The 22,546-nt window shown below is 48.0% G+C and overlaps 2 protein-coding genes across 6 annotated transcripts in view; one reads left to right on the top strand and one right to left on the bottom strand.

Annotated features, from left to right (window-relative positions):
- The window catches only part of RBM33 (RNA binding motif protein 33), a 222,529-nt gene extending 205,575 nt beyond the window's left edge, over window positions 1-16,954 (bottom strand). For all 4 annotated transcript variants that reach the window (XM_075315440.1, XM_075315441.1, XM_075315442.1 and 1 more), the window contains exon 1: window positions 16,772-16,954. In XM_075315440.1, coding sequence (XP_075171555.1) covers window positions 16,772-16,790 — 19 coding nt within the window. In that variant the 5' untranslated portion in view covers window positions 16,791-16,954. The remainder of the gene's footprint in view (window positions 1-16,771) is intronic.
- A 52-nt stretch (window positions 16,955-17,006) lies between these two features.
- CNPY1 (canopy FGF signaling regulator 1) overlaps window positions 17,007-22,546 on the top strand; it is a 234,012-nt gene continuing 228,472 nt past the window's right edge. Inside the window, exon 1 of one of the 2 annotated variants that reach the window (XM_075316743.1) lies at window positions 17,007-17,089. The gene's annotated coding sequence lies outside the window, so the exon portion shown is untranslated. Of the gene's footprint in view, window positions 17,150-22,546 lie in introns of both variants that reach the window. The other variant, XM_075316744.1, reaches the window with a different exon arrangement.

Raw genomic sequence — 22,546 nt, 5'->3', positions numbered from 1 at the left:
ATGTGCGGCTGTATTCACTGCTCCTTGTGCATCATCATCAGCGCGGGGAGCAGTGAATCAGTGTACAGTACTCACCGTTCCCCTGCAGCATCTCTCGTCCTCCCGTCTGTCCGCGCCGCTGAGTGGAGCCGTCCCCGTTACCCTGCTGCATCGCGATCCTCTCCTGTGTCTGTGCCGGCGGCTGGGTGGAGACTAGCGGGGCGCACAGCGATGACGTCATCGCTGTGCGCACGTGTCCACACACAGCCGCCGGCACAGACGAGGATCGCGATGCTGCAGGGAGCGAGGTAAGGTGAGGTGAGTATGAATGTTTATTTTTTTTATGTGCCACAGGATGGGGGTATATTATGAGCAGGATGGGGGTATATTATGAGCAAGATGGGGGTATATTATGAGCAAGATGGGGGTATATTATGAGCAAGATGGGGGTATATTATGAGCAGGATGGGGGTATATTATGAGCAGGATGGGGGTATATTATGAGCAGGATGGGGGTATATTATGAGCAGGATGGGGGTATATTATGAGCAGGATGGGGGTATATTATGAGCAGGATGGGGGTATATTATGAGCAGGATGGGGGTATATTATGAGCAGGATGGGGGTATATTATGAGCAGGATGGGGGTATATTATGAGCAGGATGGGGGTATATTATGAGCAGGATGGGGGTATATTATGAGCAGGATGGGGCCATATGCCATGATGGGTTATATAGCAGGATGCGGCCATATGGCAGGATGACGGTATATAGCAGGATGAGGGACATATACTGTATATACAAGGCAGGAGGATCATTACCAGGATGCGGCACCTTAGTAGAGAATTTGGGGACATTACCCCCACAACAGTGTCAGCAGCAGATCCTCGCCCCATAAGTGTGTCATGACCACATTTTTTGCTTAAAATTTTATTTTCCTATTTTCCTCCTCTAAAACCAGGGTGCGTCTTATGGTCCAGTACGTCTTATAGTCCGAAAAATACGGTAAGCCCTAGCATGATTATTCAGGATTTTGGGAGTATGCTTGAAATATGAGCCCTAATCAAAAAATAAGCCCTAGTTACAGTTCAGTGGAAAAAAAAAAAAAAAAAAAGTGTAAGGCCCTGTGCGCACTAGAAAAAGGATTTTTCTTAAGAAATTTCTTGAGTCTGAAAGATTAGTACACTTGCGTTCAAAAAATGCACCAATAACGCATGCGTTTATCGCGTTTTTGATACGTTTTTTCCCGCAGGTTGGTCCCTGCGTTTTTTTACCATTATCTATGGCACAAAACGCAGGTACATGCAGAAAAGAAGTGACATGCTCATTCTTTTTCTCAAGAAATTCTGCAGAAAGAATGTTCTTTAGAAAAAACGCAGTGTGCGCACAGCTAATTTTTTTCCCCATAGGTTTTGCTGGGGAATGTCTGCAGAAAGGTTACAACCAGTTTCTTAAGAAATTTCTGCAGCAAAAACGCAAAAAAAAGCGCGCTTAAAAACCACAGTGTGCACAGGGCCTTAAGGCAGCTACCGGTATACATACAAATAGAACACAGCAAGACAGATACAGTAGACCCTTCATCAAAAAAAAGCAGACACCCCAAAAGAATTGCACGCTAAAGACTCCCCAATAATAAGAGTTGGCTAGTGCCGGGCTCTCACCCACAGTGGGTACTACCTCTGGCATCACTCCATTCAGGAGCCAGAACATTGTGTCTGCTTCCAGTCACCAGTGGAAGACACCAACATCTACATAAAACAAAAAAAACAAAAAGGTCCGTGGAGCCTCTGTTAGGAGTCTAAACATGGAAAATACCCAGATATCCCTCCGGAAAGGACCTAGCCAAGGAGTGGCTCTTTTTAGGAGACCACCATAACCACCATATTAAGTGACCCTTTTAGTCAATATCCGGCTCTTGACGAGTTTAAAGATATGACAAGGGAAATACCAAGGCCAGGTATCCATCCACAGACAGCTGTTTCGGGGTATTGCCCCTCATCAGTGCGGAGTAGGATTCTAGCCAGGTGGGAGCAACGTCTAGTAAACCAGCAACACAAAACAAATCACTGATCTCGGGGAGACCAGCCAGAGAAAACACTGCCGGCAGCCAGCGAGGGCGCTCAACACAGTGAAATCCTAGGTACATTGCCCCCTGGGAAGTATGCAAATCAAAAACGTCCGTGGAGCCTCTGTTAGGAGTCTCAACACGGAAAATAGCCAGATATCCCTCCGGGAAGGACCTGGTCTAGCAATATCCGGAAACAGCTGTCTGTGCATGTATACCTGGCCTTGGTATTTCCCTTGTCATATCTTTAAACTCGTCAAGAGCTGGATATTGACTAAAAGGGCCACTTAATATGGTGGTCTCCTAAAAAGAGCCACTTCTTGGCTAGGTCCTTCCCATAGGGATGTCTGGCTATTTTCTGTGTTTAGACTCCTAACAGAGGCTCCACCGACCTTCTTTGATTTGCATACATCCCAGGGGGCAATGCACCTAGGATTTCACTGTGTTGAGCGCCTTTGCTGGCTGCCGGCAGTGTTTGCTCAGGCTGGTCTCCTCGAGATCAGTGATTGTTTTGTCTTACCAACAGCTACATGCCAGAGGAACAGTAAGGCTGCTTTCACACATCCGGTTTTTGCTGAGCGGCACAATACGGCGCTTTGCAGAAAAAACGCAACTGGGGTTTTTTTGCCGCCGGTTGCGTTTTTTCCGCATTAGCGCCGTATTGTGCCGCATGGCCTTGCACTGCGTACGTTTTTTGCTGGATGCGGCAGATTTAGCCCATGCGGGGGCCGGATGTAATGTTGCCTGGCACTTTTTTTGTGCGGCGAAAAAAAACACATCGCGTTACAATGCAAGCCTATGGACGCCGGATGCGGCGTCCTGTGCCAAAAAACGCATCCGGCTGCCGGATGCGGTTTTTTGAACTGAGCATGCTCAGTATAAAGCCGCATCTGTCAAAAAACGGATGGGCCGCATGGAAAAATTTATGCAACGGATCCGTTTTTTTCGCCGCATCCGTCGCATAGGTTTTTGTGCCAGATTGTGCCTGATACAAAAAAACTGATGTGTGAAAGCAGCCTAAGGCTATGTGCGCACTTACCGGATTTTGCCGCGGATTTTCCGCGGATTTGCTGCATGTTTCGCTGCAGAAAATGTTCATAACATCTCTGCAGTGAATCACCAGCAAATCCTATGGAGAAAAAAAATCCTGTGCGCACTGGGCGGAATTTGACAGCTGCATGTTTTGCTGCGGGAATCCCGCAGCAAAAACAAGTGCATGTCACTTCTTTTCCGCACATCGCTGCGGGATTTCACTCCATTGACTCAATGTTAATCATGAAATCCCGCAGGGAATAACGCAGGCAGCAAATTCTGTGCGGTTCACTGCGTTTTCCTGCATTATTCCCTGCGGTATTTCGCGGTTTACCTCCGGTAATGTACATCGCCTGTCTGCGGTTTTGCAGGGAAGTGATGTCATTACAGGAAGAGGAAGCCGTGCAGAGAGTAAACACACACACATCACAGACATAGAACACATCACAGACACAGACACAGCGCTGAATGAAAGCAGCAGCCAGCAGAGGTAATTACCGGTCATTTCCCACGGCCGGTAATGTGAACTCACTGCCGACCGTGGGAAATGCAGCGATCTGTTCTCTATCTATCCCTCTATCTATCTATCTGTCTATCTATCTATCCCTCTATCTATTCTTCTGTCTATCTACTATCAGAATTAAATGTATTTTTTTTTTTTTTTCTTCAATGTGCTTTATTGCATTGAATGCAATAAAGCACATCCCAACCCGCACGCGGCAAAACCGCGGCAATACCGCGAACAATAGCGCGGTAAAACCGCAGCAAACCGCATGCGGTTTTCAGGTGCGGTTTCCCGCGGTTTTTTACCGCGGGTGCGGTAATCTTTGAGAGCATGCGGAATTTACGCAAGGAAATTTCATTTCCCAGTGCGCACAGAGCCTAAGGGGACAGGCAGTGACGCAGATCTGCGTGTGAGAGCCCATCCAACAATGGCAATTGCCAACTCTATTTGCTGAAGGTCTGATGAGTGATTTTTTTTGCAGGGATGTCTGCTTTCTGTAGCTGTCCTGCTCTATTCTATATACAGTACTTTCTTCCATTGACCATAACATAACATAACCAGCAGACAGATGCTTTAAAGACATAAATAAAATGTAACTAAAGTAAATGTAATGTATAGAGTAAAATCAGTAATGACACCCTGGAAAATGTTTACATACTGTAACTATAAACATGGCAATAAATCAAACAGCATAGAAAAAGACCACAAATGATGTATAGCCATGAATAAATTATGAAAATTACTTATATCAAATATCACAAAAGGTTAAAGGGAATCTGTCACCAGATTTTTGCAACTAATCTGAGAGCAGCATAATGTAGGCTGGCTGTTTGCCAGCTCTGCAGCCGAGAATACATTGATTTTTATCAAAATGACAGCACTTATACAGAGCTCATGAATATGCTGGATTATCTGGCAGCACGCCAAGTGGTCCTCTAATGATAAAATCACTGTTTAATCAGCAGTAGATTATCAAACCTACACTAAGCAGCCCAGTAAGTGACACGCCGCTGGAATCAGGATCTCTGCCGCTCCATTAAAAATAAATAAAATAAATAAATCTTTATTTTTATATAGGGCTAACGTATTCAGCAGCGCTTTACATACATCAGGAACACTGTCCCCATTGGGGCTCACAATCTAAAGTCCCTATCTGTATGTCTTTGTAGTGTGGGAGGAAACCGGAGTACCTGGAGGAAACCCACACAAACACAGGGAGAACATAAACTCCTTGCAGATGTTGTCCTTGGTTGGATTCGAACCCAGGACCCCAGCGCTGCAAGACTGCAATGCTAACCACTGAGCCACCATGCCGCCTTAAGGCTATGTGCGCACGTTGCGTACAGTTCACTGCAGAAATTTCTGCAGCGATCTGAAGAGCACATGTGCGCTTTAAATCGCTGCAGAAATGTCCGTAGTGAGCGCCGATTCCATGCGCTCTGCCTGCAGCTCCTCCCATAGACAGAGCAGGAGCTGCCGGCAAAGCGCACGGAAGAAGTGACATGTCACTTCTTTTTACGCAGCGCTTTGGCAGTAGCTGAAGCGCTGCGCTCTAAAACGCCACGTGCGCACGGCCCCTGCACAATCTTCATAGACTGTGCAGGGGACGCAGGACGCATGCAGTTACGCTGCGCTACAAAGCGCAGCGTAACTGCATGTATTTGCGCAACGTGCGCACATAGCCTTATGCTGGTCTTAGATTAAGTGGCAAAAACCTGGTGACAAAAAGTGAAGCACTCCTCTTGTCTTAACCTTTTGTAATATTTGAAACAAGATATTTTTAGAATTTATTTATGGCTATACATCATTTGTGCATAGGTCTTTTTTCGATAGCCGACTGCACATTTTGACTTTTGTTCATGAATACTGGCTAATGTAGATTATTGTTGCACATGGAAAAAGTAAAAAGGGTCTCCCCTATGTACTTTATAAGACATCCCCTGAAAATAAGCCCTAGCCCATCCTTCAGAGTAAAATTATAAAACCCTGTCTTATTTTCAGGAAACATGGTATTAGATTGAAAATTCAAATTTTACAATAAAATGAAACGTATAAGACCAAACACAGCAGAGGGCTGCGTCGGCCGATCCTAGGGTCAACAGCCATCTCTGTTGTGTTTTCCATACACAGGAGGGCTTGTATCCAGGAGAACAAAGGGATCAGAAGTCCAAAATTGGCCATAATACCCGATTGATATGTCTGTGAAGGGCAGATAGCCGATACTTCTCATACATTGGGTTCGCCGAACACTATATCAGTGTTTGACCAATATTAGTCTAAAGGGCGCTTTACACGCTGCAATGTATCTTACGATGTGTCGGCGGGGTCACGTCGTAAGTGACGCACATCCGGCATCGTAAGTTACATTGCAGTGTGTGACAGCTACGTGCGATTGCGATTGAATGGTAAAACGTTCATCGCATACACGTCGTTCATTTTTTAAAAATTGAACATCAGGTTGTTCATCGTACCCGGGGTAGGACACATCGCAGTGTGTGACACCCCGGGAACGATGAACAGATCTTACCTGCGTCCTGCAGCTCCCGGCCAGCAATGCGGAAGGAAGGAGGTGGGCGGGATGTTTACGTCCCGCTCATCTCCGCCCCTCCGCTTCTATTGGCCGGCCGCTGTGTGACCTCGCTGTGATGCCGAACGTCCCTCCCACTCCAGGAAGTGGATGTTCGCCGCCCACATCGAGGTCGTATGGACGGGTAAGTACGTGTGACGGGGGTTAATCGTTTGTGCGACACGGTCAACAAATTGAACGTGCCGCACATACGATGGGGGCGGGTACGATCGCATACGATATTGTATGCAATGCAGAATCGTAACATGTAAAGCAGGCTTAATGTGTTTAGAATTATAGGTACATACACTCTTTAGGGTCGCTGTAATGACCGTCCCAAATTGGCAGAAACTCATCTCTCCAAGAATGTGCACACTGAGAATTTGTAGAAGAAACTTTTGCAGCAAAAACACAGCCTTTTACTGTCCTGAAAAACTGCTGAGATTTTTCTTGCAGATCTCCAGTATGACAATTCTTTCAGCTATTTTCACCCATTCAAAAGAAAAGAAATGCTTAAAAAAAAGGAACTAAAGGATTTTTTTTTGAAAACCTGCGAATTTTAAGCAGTGTTATTCCTGCCAAGAGATGTGTTTTTGGTGAAGAAATTTCTTCTGCAAATACTCAACATGGGCACATACCTTCAGGTTTGCAGAAAAACATTCACATTTCGAGTCACAGAAATCTGTCGGGCGATAATTCACTATAATTGGTTGTGCTGGGAAAATGCTCGGGGCTTTGGACTGGATCTTACACAGGAGCCTCCATCATTCACTGAAGATCTTGCACAGAATTTAAAAATCATACAAAGACATGGAGGTATCTGGTACACACTAATGTTTCCCTCTACGGAGAGATCTGTAATAGGTTGTGCAAATGTCAGAGAATACCCCGGCAGGTTGGAAAAGTGACAGATTTCGTGACTGGCCAATCATGGTCAATTACATATTGAGGGAATCTGTTAGGCCAGGGCCACACGGGGACTACTGTGATCCTTGCATGACACTTGGCTCACGATGGCAGCACAGCAGAGCCAAGTGTCATTGCGACTGAGGTCCAATCTTGCAATCGGACCCCACCTGCGGGGAACGGGCCCGGCACTGAGGGTTGGAGGGCCGGATTTATCTCCCTCTCTCCTCCGTTGCCGGCTATTGCCATTCTCGCCCTGCACTCGCGGTACACTGATGTACTGCGAGTGTAGAGCGATTTTTCTCTCGCCCCATAGACTTGAATGGGTGCGAGAGAAACAAGCCTCGCATTACACCTGCAGCATGCGGCGACTGTTTTCTCGGTCCGATTAGGGCTGAGAAAATAATTGCTCGTGGGTGCTGGCACATAGAGTAATATTGGTCCGAGTGGAATGTGAAGTTTTATCGCACTCCACGCGCTCCGATTTTCATGCCGTGTGTCTTATGCCTAATATGCACACGTGTTTGTTCAGGTCCTCATTCCTGGTGGGTCAATGTCCTACATTTAGAGCTCACACACGCCTTGGATGGCTGTTGCCTGAACCCAGACATCCGGAATATAGCGGGAGAGTGGGGGGGTCCTTATTCCCAATACATGGTCAGCTCCTCCTGCTCAGATCATTGGGTTCAAGCTATCCGTTATGCTGCCCAAATAAAGTACATTTTTAGTGATGAGCGAGCACTATTATGCTCAGGTGCTTCGTACTCGTAATGAATAGTTGGACGGGCTCGACTTGATTAGAGTTTAATGAAAGTCAATAGCCAATGTTTGTAAAGCGCTGTGGAATTAATAGCGCTATATAAGTGAATATTATTATTATTATTATTGTTATAGGAAACTTCAGCATTTTTCCTGAACATATTCCAGAAAAATGCTAAAGTTTCCCATTGACTTCCATTACACTCGGTACACGAGTCGAGCCCGTCCAACTGCTTATTTCGGGTACCGAGCACCCGAGCATAATAGCGCTCGCTCATCACTATTAAAGTGAACCTCTCAAATGCAATATGCACCCAGAACCACAAGCAGTTCTAGGTGTATATTGCTAATCCCTGCCTAAATGTCCCAATATACACTAGCATAGATAAAGAGATCTTTAGAAAATGTATTTCTAAAGACCCTTCATTATATGCTGTGTGCAGGGCATTAGTTCCTGCACACATTCCGCCTTCTTAGCATGATAGAATGCCTACAGGAGCTGCTAACATGCTACTCAATGCAGCATCACCAGCGGTGACGTGCGTACCTGTGTCCGCTGTCACCGCTGATCCAAAGTCCTGGCTCTTCCGGTCATGTGCAGTGTAAAGCCGGGTGTACACGTCTAGTGCGCCTGACTGGAAGGGCGTTTTCCATATAAATGTGGTCAAAAAATAAAAAAAATCAAATCTTTATTTTGATATAGCGCTAACATATTCCGCAGTGCTTTACATGCATCAGGAACACTGTCCCCATTGGGGCTCACAATCGAAAGTCCCTATCGCTGTGTCTTTGGAGTGTGGGAGGAAAACGGAGTACCCGGAGGAAACCCACACAAACACGGGGAGAACATACAAACTCCTTGCAGATGTTGTCCTTGGTGGTATTTAAACCCAGGACCCCAGCACTGCAAGACTGCAGTGCTAACCACTGAGCCACCAGAAGACTGCAGTGCTAACCACTGAGCCACCAGAAGACTAAAGTGCTAACCACTGAGCCACCGTGCTGCCCTTGTACAGGAATTTTATAAGCAATAAAGAAGAATTTGTTCATAGAGCCGAACTTTCTTTCTTCATTCATAATCAACTTATAGCTTTCTGTTTTTCACATTGTAAATGCTCTCAACTTTTTCATTTTCCAGTTTTCAAAACTGTGCGGACGCGCTTCTAGTTTTTATTGGTAGCATTTTGGAATACCCAACTGTTTGATCACTTGTTAGGCGGCTTTCACACATCCAATTTTTGCTGTGCGGCACAATCCGGCTCTTTGCAGAAAAAAACGCAACCTTTTTTTGCCGCCGGTTGCGTTTTTTTCTGCATAGACTTTCATTAGTGCCGGATTGTGCCGCATGGCCTTGCGTTCGGTCCGTTTTTTGCCGGATGCGGCATATTTAGCCCATGCGGCGGCCGGATGGAACGTTGTCTGGCATGTTTTTTTTTGTCCGGCACAAAAAAAAAAACGCATCGCGCCGCATCCGGCCGATGCAGCGCTTTTTCCAGTGCATGCCTATGGATGCGTGATGCGGCAAAAAACGCATCCGGCCCCCGCATGCGGTATTTTGCACTGCGCATGCTCAGTAGCGTGCCGCAAGCGGCAAAAAACGGATGGGCCGCATGTAAAAACTTATGCAAAGGATGCGGTATAATCGGCGCATCATTAGAGCCGGATTTAGCCGCACTGCTAAAACCAGAGGTGTGAAAGCAGCCTTACAATGTTTTTTTAGCCAGGATAAAAAAAAAAAAAAAAAAAGGTAATTATGGCATGGTTTTTCATTATTATTGTTTTTTTAATAGCATTAATAGTGCAGAAAAAAATATGATAGTTTTGCAATATGGATAGTTCCAAATGCAGAGATATGAAAAGTGAGGTTTTTAAAGAGGAACTTTTTTGTTATTAAAACTCATTTTAATAACACTTTTCTTTTTTGAATGTTTACTAGAACAGGTGATCACATGATCGCATTTAGAATATACCGTCAACCTACAAAGGTTCGACAGAATAATGGAAACACCTAACGTTTTGGCATCATAATCTTCAAACATGTTATATAAACATGCAAGCCGTGTTAGGCTATGTGCGCACGTATGCGCTCTGCACCGCACCGAAAATGTGCGCTTCAGAGCGCAGCTGAAAAGCTGCGTTCTGAAGCGCATGGTGCCGGCAGATTCGTGCGCTCTGCATGCTGCCTCTCCCTATAGACAGCATGCAGAACGCACGAAAGAAGTGACATGTCACTTCTTAGAACGCACGCTTCGGGCAGCAGCCAAATCGCTGCGTTCTAACATGCCACGTGCGCACGGCTCCTGCACAATCTCCATAGACTGTGCAGGGGACGCAGGACGCATGCAGTTACGCTGCGGTGCAGAACGCAGCGTAACTGCATGTAATACGCACACGTGCGCACATACCCTTAATGTTTTGTAGTTGATTATTTCAGTTATGTGATATGTGTATGGAAATTAACTGTTTGTTTTGCAGAATTGTACGAACATTGATGAGAACCTGATACCATTGGCAGACCTCTCGGATTTTCAAAGAGGCCAAACTGTTGGTGCTCGTATGGCAGGCGCTAGTGTAACAGAAAGTGCCCGAATGCTTGGCGTGTCAGGAGGTCCTGTCTCCAAAGTAATGACTGCGTTTGAAAGAGAAAAAAAAAACGGCAGCAAAGCACGGGTCCGGCCGAAAGTGGAAGTTGACTGAGAAAGACCGTCGGACTCTAACGCGAATTGTGAGAGAGCATCGCAAGACCACGGCTCCGAAAATCACTGCTGAGCTCAAGGAACCCTACAGAACCCAGCTTCCACGAAAACTGTTCGTCGGGAGCTGCACAAATCTGGATTCCACGCAATTAGAAAACTGCTGCTCTCAATGACAAAGGTGCCCAAGCGTTTAGAGGGGTGTAGAAAACCTCCAGAATTGGTCCCTCGAGCAGTGGAAACGTGGTATTCTCAGACGAATCATTGTTTACCCTATTTCCGGCCTCAGGCCGAGTGTACGTTTGGAGACAGCGGAAAGAAACCTTCCATCCAGACTGCCTTCTCCCCACCGTAACACATGACGGAGGTCTATGATGATCTGGGGGGTTACTTCCTGGAGATCCGCCGGGCCAAGGATATCCCTTCATGGAAGAATTAACAGCCGAGATTATTTAGGCATTTTGGGCGACCAAGTGCATCCCATGCTTCAAGCACTGTTCCCGGAGGGGAACGCCATCTTTCAGGATGATAATGCACCAATAAATACAGCTAGAATCGTTACAGCATGGCACGAGGAACAATCTAATGAAGTTGAGCATCTCATCTGCCTCCACAATCCCCAGACCTCAACAGTATTCAGCATTTATGGTCGATTTTAGAGATTCAAGTTAGACGTCGATTTCCGCCACCATCCTCGCTCAAAGAACTGGAGGGTGATTTCACTGCAGAATGGGCTAAAATTCCTTTGGAAACAATTCACACCTTGTATGAATCCATACCTCGGAGAATTGAGGCTGTAAACGCCGCAAAAAGTGGACCTACACAATATTAAACTAACTTTTGTTGATGTTTCCAGGTGGTTCCATTATTTTGTCCAAACCCTGTATGTTGTTTGTCTGTCTATTATGAAGTATCTGATTGGTTGATGGACTTGGCAGGCATTCCCATAGCAACTTGTAAGGACCCCGCGATCATGCTGCAAGGGTGCCAATGGAGAGACAGCGGCATCTGAGATATTTGAAGGGAACCTGTCAGCAGATTTGGGTCCTATAAGCTGCGGCCAGCACCAGTGGGCTCTTATATACAGCATTCTAACATGCTGTATACAAGAGCCCAGGCCGCTGTGTAGAACATAAACACTTTATTATACTTACCTAATGGTTGCGTTGCGGTGGATTCTAAACGCAGCGTGTGCACTGATTTTTCGGCTTTCTCATACACTTTGCTGGGAAAGCTGAACACATGCAATTTGCCACTGAAACGCTGCGGTTCTAAACGCAGCGTTTCCGCTGTAAAAAACGCAACGTGTGCACACAGCCTTACTGTAGATGGCATGGGCACCACTCATGTGCCATCAGTCAGATGTAAATCTATGCCCGATTGCAGGAAATTACTTGCTTCACATATTAATTTGATAATACTTTTTCAGCACATGGCACTTTTCATGCACTTGCATTATTAATTTTGAATGCATTTATATTAAGGAATTTATTGATGAATTATTGATTAAACTTTTTTTTTTTTCTTGGCCCTCCAATGATGTGTGTATCAGTATTACTTTTTATTGCTCTGTGTCCCTCTCCCACATTTGAGATGTCCCTTGGATTTTAATAATTGTTTGTTTTAACGAGTAGACAATTAATTTCCTACATTTTATGTGTCAGGAGGTTAATGTTTCCGGCATGATATTGAAGGTACGGCGACAGAAGAATTTTTTTGATTTGCGATCATTAAATTGACACATGGTATGGAAAGAGATTTTTGATTTAGTGTACGCTCACATTGGCAGTATTTTGCCGCAGGGCCGGATCCGGTACAAATGTGTTTCAGCTCAATTCACCTCCAATGGAGTCGCAGCTGGATGCGGTCACATGCACCGCATGTGACCACATGTTGCCGCAATTCCATAAGAAATGACAGGAGCTGAAACGCATAGGTACCGGATCTTGCCCTGTGGCAAAATACTGATGTGAGCGCGGCTAAAACTGTTTAACAGAGTGTACGTGCACAGAGCAGACTGTTCATCGAAATGGGCACGTCACTGAAGGCAGCCGAGGCGGCGGGCGGGCACGTCACTGAAGGCAGCCGAGGCGGCGGGCGGGCACGTCACTGAAGGCAGCCGAGGCGGCGGGCGGCCACGTCACTGAAGGCAGCCGAGGCGGCGGGCGGGCACGTCACTGAAGGCAGCCGAGGCGGCGGGCGGGCACGTCACTGAAGGCAGCCGAGGCGGCGGGCGGGCACGTCACTGAAGGCAGCCGAGGCGGCGGGCGGGCACGTCACTGAAGGCAGCCGAGGCGGCGGGCGGGCACGTCACTGAAGGCAGCCGAGGCGGCGGGCGGGCACGTCACTGAAGGCTGCCGAGGCGGCGGGCGGGCACGTCACTGAAGACGGTGGGTGGCCATGTCACTGAAGGCTGCAGTGACGGCGGGTGGGCACGTCACTGAAGACGGTGGGTGGCCATGTCACTGAAGGCGGCCGTGGTGGCTGCCCAGACACAAGGATTTGTATGGTACCGTACTTAAGGGGACGGCTGCTTTATTTTACTTTAAAGGGAACCTGTCAAGTGCAATATGCCCCCAGAACCACAAGAAGCTCACCTAACCGTCCCTGTATACACTAGCATAGATAAAGATCTTTAGAATAAGTATTTCGAAAAATCCTTTATGATATGTCAGGGACTAGTTGCAAGGGCGTTCATTCCTGCGCTCATTCCGCCCTCTTAGCACACCCACAGAGGCGTACCAACATGCTGTTTAATACACATTGCCCAGCATCATCAGCGGTGATGCACATAGATGTCTGTTGCTAGTGCTACAGCCTCAGACAACAGGCAGTGCGCATGATTACAAGTCCTGACACTTCCACTCATGCGCACTAGACATCTCTGAAGCCAGGACGCGTACACCCGGCTTCATAGTGCGCATGACCACTGACCAGAAGTGCAGTGCCCTGATAATGCGCAGTGCCCGGTGTCTAAGGCTAAGTTCACCTTTCCGTTGTTTTGCATCAGTCACAATCCGTCGCCTTGAGGAATTACGGTATCCTGCAAAATATTTTGCAGGAATCCAGTTTTTCCCCATAGACTTCTATTAATGACGGATTGTGACTGATGATGCTGCGTTGCATCCGCTGCGTCGCAGTCAGTCGTTTTTTAACTGACCGCCGGGCGGGAGCAACGCAGCCTGTAACGTTTTTTGAGCAGCGCAATCTGTAGGATTTTGCTGCGCATGCTCTCTCTGGCTCCCTGCACCTGTAACCAGGATACACATCGGGTTACTAAGCAATGCGCTTTGGTTAGTTACCCGATATTTACACTGGTTATGGGTGCAGAGAGCCCGCGTTAAGCGGTGTACGCTGGTAACCAAGGTAAATATCGGGTAACCAAGCAAAAAGTGCTTTGCTTATACCCGATATTTACCCTGGCTGTGCAGGGAGCCTGACACTTCCCCGCTCGGCTCCGCCCCCTCCCGCACTCCGCATGTGTACACACACACACACTCACTCACCTGTCCCCAGCCCTGCAGTCCCCGCGGCTCTGACGCCCTCAGCGCTACAGCCCCGCTTGGCTCCACCCACCCCGAACTCCGCCCCCCGCACGCAACGGAGTCCGACAAAGAATTCTGTCCTTTGTCATCCGTTGTACAGCGCACCAGTCACATGCATCAAGCGACGCATGTGACTGATGCAAAACAACGGAAATGTGAACTTAGCCTAAAGGTACCGTCACACATAACGAGATCGCTAGCGAGATCGCTGCTGAGTCACGGTTTGGTGACACAACAGCGATCCCGTTAGCGATCTCGTTATGTGTGGCACCTACCAGCTTTCAGGCCCCTGCTGTGAGATCTCTAGTCGTTGCAGAATGGTCCAGGCCATTTTCTTCAAAGGTGATGTCCTGCTGGGCAGGACACATCGCTGTGTTTGACACTGTGTGACAGGGTCACAGTGACTGCAGAGATCGTTATACAGGGCGCTACTGCGACCTGTATTGTTCCTGCATCGCTGGCAAGATCTGACTGTGTGACATCTCACCAGCGACCTCCCAGCGACTTACCTGCGATCCCTATCAGGTCGCATCGTTTTCGGGATCGCTGGTAAGTCTCTGTGTGTGACTGGGCCTTAAGGCTGCAGCAACAGATGCTGAGCAATGGGCATTGAATAGCCCCTGTGGACGTGTTAACATGATAAGAGGGCAGAATGTGCACAGTAACTAAAGTCCTTGCGACTAGTCGCTGGCGTCATTAGGATATAAGGGATTTTTTAGAAATACTTTTTCTAAAGACCTCTTTATCTATGCTAGTGTATACAGGCACGGTTAGGCAGGGATTAGCAATATACACTGCTCGTAGTCCTGGGTGTATATTACACCTGACAGGTTCCCTTAAACATGTGAAAACACCTAAGGCTCTGTGCGCACTGGGAAATGGAATTTTCTTGAGAAAATTCCGCATCCTCTCAAAGATTACCGCACCCGCGGTAAAAAACCGCGGGAAACCGCACCTGAAAACCGCATGCGGTTTGCCGCGGCTTTACCGCGGTATTGTTCGCGGTATTGCCGCGGTTTTGCCGCGTGCGGGTTGGGATGTGCTTTATTGCATTCAATGCAATAAAGCACATTGAGGGAAAAAAAAAAAAATACATTTAATTCTGATAGTAGATAGACAGAAGAATAGATAGAGGGATAGATAGATAGATAGATAGATAGACAGACAGAGGGATAGATAGATAGAGGGATAGACAGATCGCTGCATTTCCCACGGTCGGCAGTGAGTTCACATTACCGGCCGTGGGAAATGACCGGTAATTACCTCTGCTGTCTGCTGCATTCAGCCTGTGTCTGTGACAGTCGCGGCTGGATGTCAGCAGTGCAGGACGCCGGAGCCGGAGCTGTGGATGTCGGAGCGGTGGATTACGCCGGAGCTTTGGTGCGGGAGGGGTTAATAAAATGGTGAACGAGGCTTGTTGGTTTTATTTAAAATAAAGGATTTTTTGGTGTCTGTGTTTTTTCACTTTACTTACGGGTTGATCATGTCAGCTGTCACATAGACGCTGCCATGATCAAGTCTGGAGTTAATGGCGGTGGTCCCCCATCACCATTAACCCCTTGTATTACCTTGTCACCACTGCTACACGGTGGCAAGAAGAGCCGAGGACACGCCGGCGCTGCCGCATAATGCATGCGACAGTGCCGGGGCAGCTGCGGCTGATATTCTCGGCTGCGGGAGGGGGAGTGAGGCGGGGGACATTAACCCTGCCCCTCTCCCTCCCCAGCCTGAGAATACCGGGCCGCCGCTCTGTGCTTACCTCGGCTGGAAGGTAAATATGCAGCGGAGCCCACGTTCTTTTTTTTCTATATTTCCGTTTTCTTTCTATGTGTGTTCTATGTGTCTGTGTCTATGTGATCTATGTCTGTGATGTGTGTGTGTGTGTGATTTGTGTGTGTTTACTCTGCACGGCTTCCTCTTCCTGTAATGACATCACTTCCCTGCAAAACCGCAGACAAGCGATGTACATTACCGGAGGTAAACCGCGAAATACCGCAGGGAATAACGCAGGAAAACGCAGTGAACCGCACAGAATTTGCTGCCTGCGTTATTCCTTGCGGGATTTCATGATTACATTGCAGTCAATGGAGTGAAATCCCGCAGCGATGTGCGGAAAAGAAGTGACATGCACTTGTTTTTGCTGCGGGATTCCCGCAACAAAACATGCAGCTGTCAAATTCCGCCCAGTGCGCACAGGATTTTTTTTCTCCATAGGATTTGCTGGTGATTCACTGCAGAGATGTTATGAACATTTTCTGCAGCGAAACATGCAGCAAATCCGCGGCAAAATCCGCGAAAAATCCGGTAAGTGCGCACATAGCCTAAGGCTCAAAGAGAGTTCGGTAGGTAGGGTAGAAGGAAACGCACGCACCTGCACAGCCCCAGCAGGGGAATGATTAGGGGGAATCACAGGCTCCCCCCTAATCACAGGCCTCTGTATCGCTGGCCCCCCATATCACAGCCACCACCATCCCTATCGCAGGAGTCGCAGGCCCCGGTATCGCAGGAGTCGCAGGCCCCGGTATCGCAGGAGTCGCAGGCCCCGGTATCGCAGGAGTCGCAGGCCCCGGTATCGCAGGAGTCGCAGGCCCCGGTATCGCAGGAGTCGCAGGCCCCGGTATCGCAGGAGTCGCAGGCCCCGGTATCGCAGGAGTCGCAGGCCCCGGTATCGCAGGCATACACAGCACGGCCGAGGCCCCAGAGCTTCTCGACGTCACCTACCTTCCAGCATAGCGGCCATACTGCTCCGTGCCCTCCCTAGGACATAGGCTCGGCAGACCTCTGTCCGCGCGCTGTCCCGGGCCTGGATCACGGCACCGGACCGGGAGAATGACGGCGGAAAGAACAGGAAAAGCAAACAGCAATCACAACATGGCCGCCGTCAGCGAGCGCTCTCCGGCCCGCCATGCATTGTGGGTAGTGGAGTGAGGAAGGGGTCAGCACAGCGGTGGGGGGCGGGGCGAGGGCTGCGCGCTCCAGGGTCATAGTGACCGCGCATGCTCGGGGACGCGCACCAGTGTCTAAGTCGTCAACCGACAAGTGAGTAGACAGCGGGAGGAGGACGCTCCTCGTTATACCGCGCACTCCGGGGTGGGAGAGGTAATGGCCGCCTGTTAGGGACAAAAAGTCTGCACAAGTTTTATAAAGAGAATGTTCACTGTGTTTGTGTCTCGCCCTGCTGCTGTGAGCGTGCATGTGCTTTCTATGGGGGGAGAGAAGTCAGCTGCTGCCAGACACTGATATTTCCTGCGGAAGGCACAATTAGGGGATCTCCATACACATTACAGGGATCCTGAGTCGTCTTATACCGGCGCCCTGTCCTTCAGATTGGTCCGAACTATCTGCGGGGGCCGTCCCTGCTCTGAGTCCGCCCCCGCTCAGTGCTGAGGAGAGCAGCTCCGCCCCGGAGGCACTGGCTGCAGGTCTCCGTGTGGCCATTGAGTGGCGCTGTGCGAGTCCTGCATTGGTCACAGCTGATCGGGGGCCAAATATGATGACTGTTGACAGATTGGACTTGTTTTGCCCTTTTTGCAGGAGGACACAAGAACATGGCCGACGACATTATAGAGATTAAAAGTGAAAACAGAACATTTTAGGCTTTGTCTAATGATCCTCAAAAAGAAGAAAGAATCCCATCATATAATATCGGCTCATCTACAGTAAGGCTTTGTGCGCACACTGCAGTTTTGTTTCTTCAGCAAAAAACGCACCTCTGGCAGAAAAAAAACGCATGCGTTTTTTAGGTGTTTTCAGTGCGTTTTTGCTGATGCATATTTTCACTATATTCAATGGAAAAAAAGCATAAAGTGACCTAATGCTTCTTTTTTCTGCACCCAAAACTGCAGGCAAAAAAGAAGCAACGTGCGCCCAGCCTTTCTGAATTCTGATAGACTTTGCTGGGGAAGGAAATATATGCAATTTAGGACCACAAACTGCACCATAGAAGCATAAAACACTGCACTGGGCACACAGGGCTTAAAGCCCTGTGCGCACACTGCGTTTTTTGCCGCGGATTTGCTGCGGTTTTAGCTGCAGAATTGGTGCGGTTTGTGTTTATAAACTTCATGCAGTCCTTCCCCAGCAAAGTCTATGAGAAATCCAAAATGCTGTGCGCACGTTGCTTTTTTTTTCTTACAGGTTTTGCTGCATAATTTCTGCAGCAAAAAAGTAGCATGTGACTTCTCTTCCGTGTTTTGCAATTGATAATGTGTAAAAACCGCAGGAACAAAGCTGCACTAAAAATGCATCAAAACATGGTAAAACCGCATGCATTTTTGGCTGCGTTTTTCTGCCAGAGGATGCGTTTTATTGCTGAAGAAACAAATCCGCAGTGTACGCATATAGTCTTAGGCACAGTTTAGATGTGTTTCTTAAGCAAAATACACACCCTCTGGCAGAATTCTGCACCAGCGGCAAAAAAACGCACCCAAAATCTGCATGCAGTTTTACCACGGTTTGGTGCGGATTTGCCACAGTTTTGTTCCTGCAGTTTTAACCATTATCAATTGCAAAACCACAGGTACCTGCGGAAAAGAAGTGACATGCTGCATCTTTTTGCTGCAGAAAATCTGCAGCAAAACCTGTAGGGAAAAAAAACGCAGTGTGCGCACAGCATTTTGGATTTCTCATAGATTTTGAACAAAATCCGCACCTTTTTCTACAGCAAAATCCGCAGCAAAAATGCAGTGTGCGCACAGGGCCTAAGGCTATGTGCCCACATAGTGTATTTTCATGCAGTTACGCTGCGTTCTTCACAGCGTAACTGCATGAGTCCTGTGTCCCCAGCACAGTCTATGAAGATTGTGCCTAATCCATGCCCACGTTGCGTATTAGAGCGCAGCGCTTCGGCTACTGCTGAAGTGCTGCATTCTAAGAAGTGACATGTCACTTCTTTCGTGCGCTCTGGATGCAGCCCCCGCTCTGTCTATGGGAGAGGCTGCATCCAGAGCGCATGAAATCGGCTTTTCATTACGGACTCTTTCTGCAGCGATTTGAAGCGTATGTGTGCTGTTCAAATCGCTGCAGAAATTTCTTCAGGGACAGAACGCAACGTGGGCACATAGCCTCATAGTGATTAACTTTATTACTGACACTCAGCAAACAAACCAGATGTGTTTTCATCAATATTTACAAAAGTAGAAAAGTCCCATACCTGCGATAAAGTCAGCATGGTACATGGAAGCCCCTGGTATAAGTGACAGCGCCTCATCTAAGTGCGGCTCCTCTTACCAATCTCACATGGCCTATTTCCAGTGGTCATACAAGGCCCTTAAAGAGATGGTTCACCAGTTTTCATTACTGGCCACATCGATGTTATGTTGAGAAACAAGGTTTCTCTCAAATACCTTGTGTTGCCAATAGTGCCTTTGAGCGGTGCTATTGCGGTCCGCTCCCCTTAGTGACCCCCGGGCTCCGTGACCTCTGATGTCCAGTGATGTCACGTCAACTGAGGCGGGCCCCAGTCTTCCTGAGTGACTGTACTGTGGGCGGTGTTTCACCGCTGATCACAGCCCAGTATCACAGCACAGCATGTCACGCTCGCTCTCCTTCACTGCCAAGCACCTCAAGCAGGAGTGATGCTGGGCTGTGATGAGCGGTGAAACACCGCCCACAGTCCAGTCACTGAGGAAGACTGCAGCCCACCTCAGTCGACGTGACATCACCGGTCATCAGAGGTCATGGAGCCTGGGAGTCACGCAATAGCGCCGCTCAGAGGCATTATTAGCAACACAAGGTATTTGAGAGAAACCTTGTTTCCCAACGTAATATTGATGTGGCCAGTAATTAAAATGGGTGAACCAACACTTTAATCCTCCAGGCAACTGATGTCAAGGATTAGATGATGAGTGGACTGGATATTTGTGTTCATCGAACTAACATGTAGAAAAAAAATCTGGATCGGCGAGCAAACTTGACATTGAACTTAAAGGAAACATGTCGGGTCCCATATGTGTTCTGACCTAGAAGCAGGGTGATGTGTGGTCTAGAAACCCTTCCTACCCATCCCTGTGTTGTAATAGTGTGTAATATGAATGTATAAAAAAAGTTTTATTATTTACATGTTCCCTATGTAAATGATCAGAGGCTCTAGTCCCCTGGGCGTCGCTTTGCCCCGTGGTCGTTTGCATGCGTTCCGTGGTATCACACCCCAGTGGGCGTGATACCAGGGATTTACATGAGCGACGTCACAGTCAGCTCCTTGAGATCCCGCGTGTGCGCACTTACCATTCCCGCAGCCTTGTTATCTGGGTGTTTGCTTCTCGGCTTCACACGCGCTCTGCACATGGTCGCAACCGCAGGAGTCTTCTGAGCATGTGCAGAGCGCGTCTGAAGCCGAGAAGTAAACACCCGGATAACAAGACTGCGGGAATGGCAAGCACGCACACGCGGGATCTCAAGGAGCTGACGGTGACATCACTCGTGTCAATCCATGGTATCATGCCCACAGGGTGATGGGACACCCAGGGGGCTAGAGACTCTGATTATTTACATAGGAAACATGTAAGTAATAAAACAATTTTATACATTCATATTACACACTATTACAACACAGGGATGGGTAGGAAGGGGTTACTAGGCCACACATCACCCTGCTTCTGGGTTAGAACGTATATGGGACCTGACAGGTTGCCTTTAACCCCGAACAACAAATCCCATACAAGCTCAAGTTTGTGGCTGTAAAATTGTTAATTGTAGTTATGGCTACATAGCAAGTAAATGAAGAAACTTAACATTTTCATAGTCACCCCCACAGAGATGGATTTCAGCAATTCTCCACAGACCAACAATTTAAAAAAATCCTTACAGAGCCTGTATTCCTAGTTCACCCACACAGTCCAGATTGCCTTTGTAATAAGAGTGTTAAGGTACCGTCACACATAACGAGATCGCTAGCGAGAGGTTTCAGGACACATCGCTGTGTTTGACACTGTGTGACAGGGTCACAGTGACTGCTGAGATCGTTATACAGGTCGCTACTGCGACCTGTATTGTTCCTGCATCGCTGGTAAGATCTGACTGTGTGACATCTCACCAACGACTTACGTGGAAGCGATGCTGCGCTTGGTAACTAAGGTAAATATCGGGTAACCAAGCAAAGCACTTCGCTTGGTTACCCGATATTTACCTTGGTTATCAGCGCACACCGCTTAGCGCTGGCTCCCTGCACTCGTAGCCAGAGTACACATCGGGTTAATAAGCAAACCGCTTTGTTTATTTACCCGATGTGTACTCCAGCTACGTGTGCAGGGAGCCAGCACTGGCAGCCTGAGAGCGGCGTACGCTAGTAACCAAAGTAAATATCGGGTAACCAAGCAAAGGGCTTCGCTTGGTTACCCGATATTTACCTTGGTTACAGCTTACCGCAGGCTGCCAGAAGCCGGCTCCTGCTCCCTGCACATTCAGATCGTTGCTCTCTCACTGTCAAACACAGCGATGTGTGCTTCACAGCGGGAGAGCAACGTCCAAAAAATGAACCAGCACTGTGTGTAACGAGCAGCGATCTCACAGCAGGGGCCAGATCACTGCTTAGTGTCACACACAGCGAGATCGCTAATGAGGTCACTGCTGCGTCACAAAAACCGTGACTCAGCAGTGATCTCGCTATGTGAGAAGTACCCCTTAATTTAACATTAAGACCACACCAGAGCCACTTTAAAGGGAACCTGTGACCACTTTTTTGGTGTATAAGCTGCGGCCACCACCACCGGACTCTTATATACAGCATTCTAACATGCTGTATATAAGAGCCCAGGCCGGGGGTATAACATAAAAAACACTTTATAATACTTACCTAACAGTCGCACGGTTGGCCTTATGGGCGTCTCCGTTGTGCGATGCCGGCGCCTCCTCTTTCGGCCATCTTCGTCCTCCTTCTTCTGAAGCCTGGGTGCATGACCTAGCTACGTCATACACACTCGCCGGTCCTGCGCAGGTGCACTACAATACTTTGATCTGCCCTGCTCAGAGCAGATCAAAGTGCGCCTGCTCTGGACCTGAATGCCAGCGAGTGTGTATGACGTCGGACCCATCATGCACCGCGGCTAGAGAAGAAGGAGCACAAAGCTGGCCAAAAGAGTCGGCACCGGACAACGGAGACACCCATAAGGTCCACCGCGTGACCGTTAGGTGAGTATTATAAAGTGTTTTTTATGTTCTACTCCCGGCCTGGGCTCTTATATACAGCATGTTAGAATGTTGTATATAAGAGCCCGGTGGTGGTGGCCGTAGCTTATAGCCAAAAAAGTGGTGACAGGTTCCGTTTAAGCAGTTGCCCCACACAGCCAAGATTGCCAGACTTCCTCCACAGAGCAAAACATTTAACAAATTTGCCCTATGTAGCCTGTATTTCCAGTTCCCCACAGAGCCAAGATTGACAGAGATCCACCACAGATCACCGAATTCTAAAAAAATAACAAAAAAATGTTTTGAACTGCTGTTTATTTCTTCATTTTGCCTCCCAAAATTCTGAATAAGGCTCAGTTCAGATTCATCCTG

This window comes from Anomaloglossus baeobatrachus, chromosome 6 (assembly GCF_048569485.1).
Source record: "Anomaloglossus baeobatrachus isolate aAnoBae1 chromosome 6, aAnoBae1.hap1, whole genome shotgun sequence".
Lineage (NCBI taxonomy): Eukaryota > Metazoa > Chordata > Amphibia > Anura > Aromobatidae > Anomaloglossus > Anomaloglossus baeobatrachus.
The sequence above is the reverse complement of the archived record's forward strand: the minus strand, read 5'-3'. Positions and strand labels throughout refer to the sequence as shown.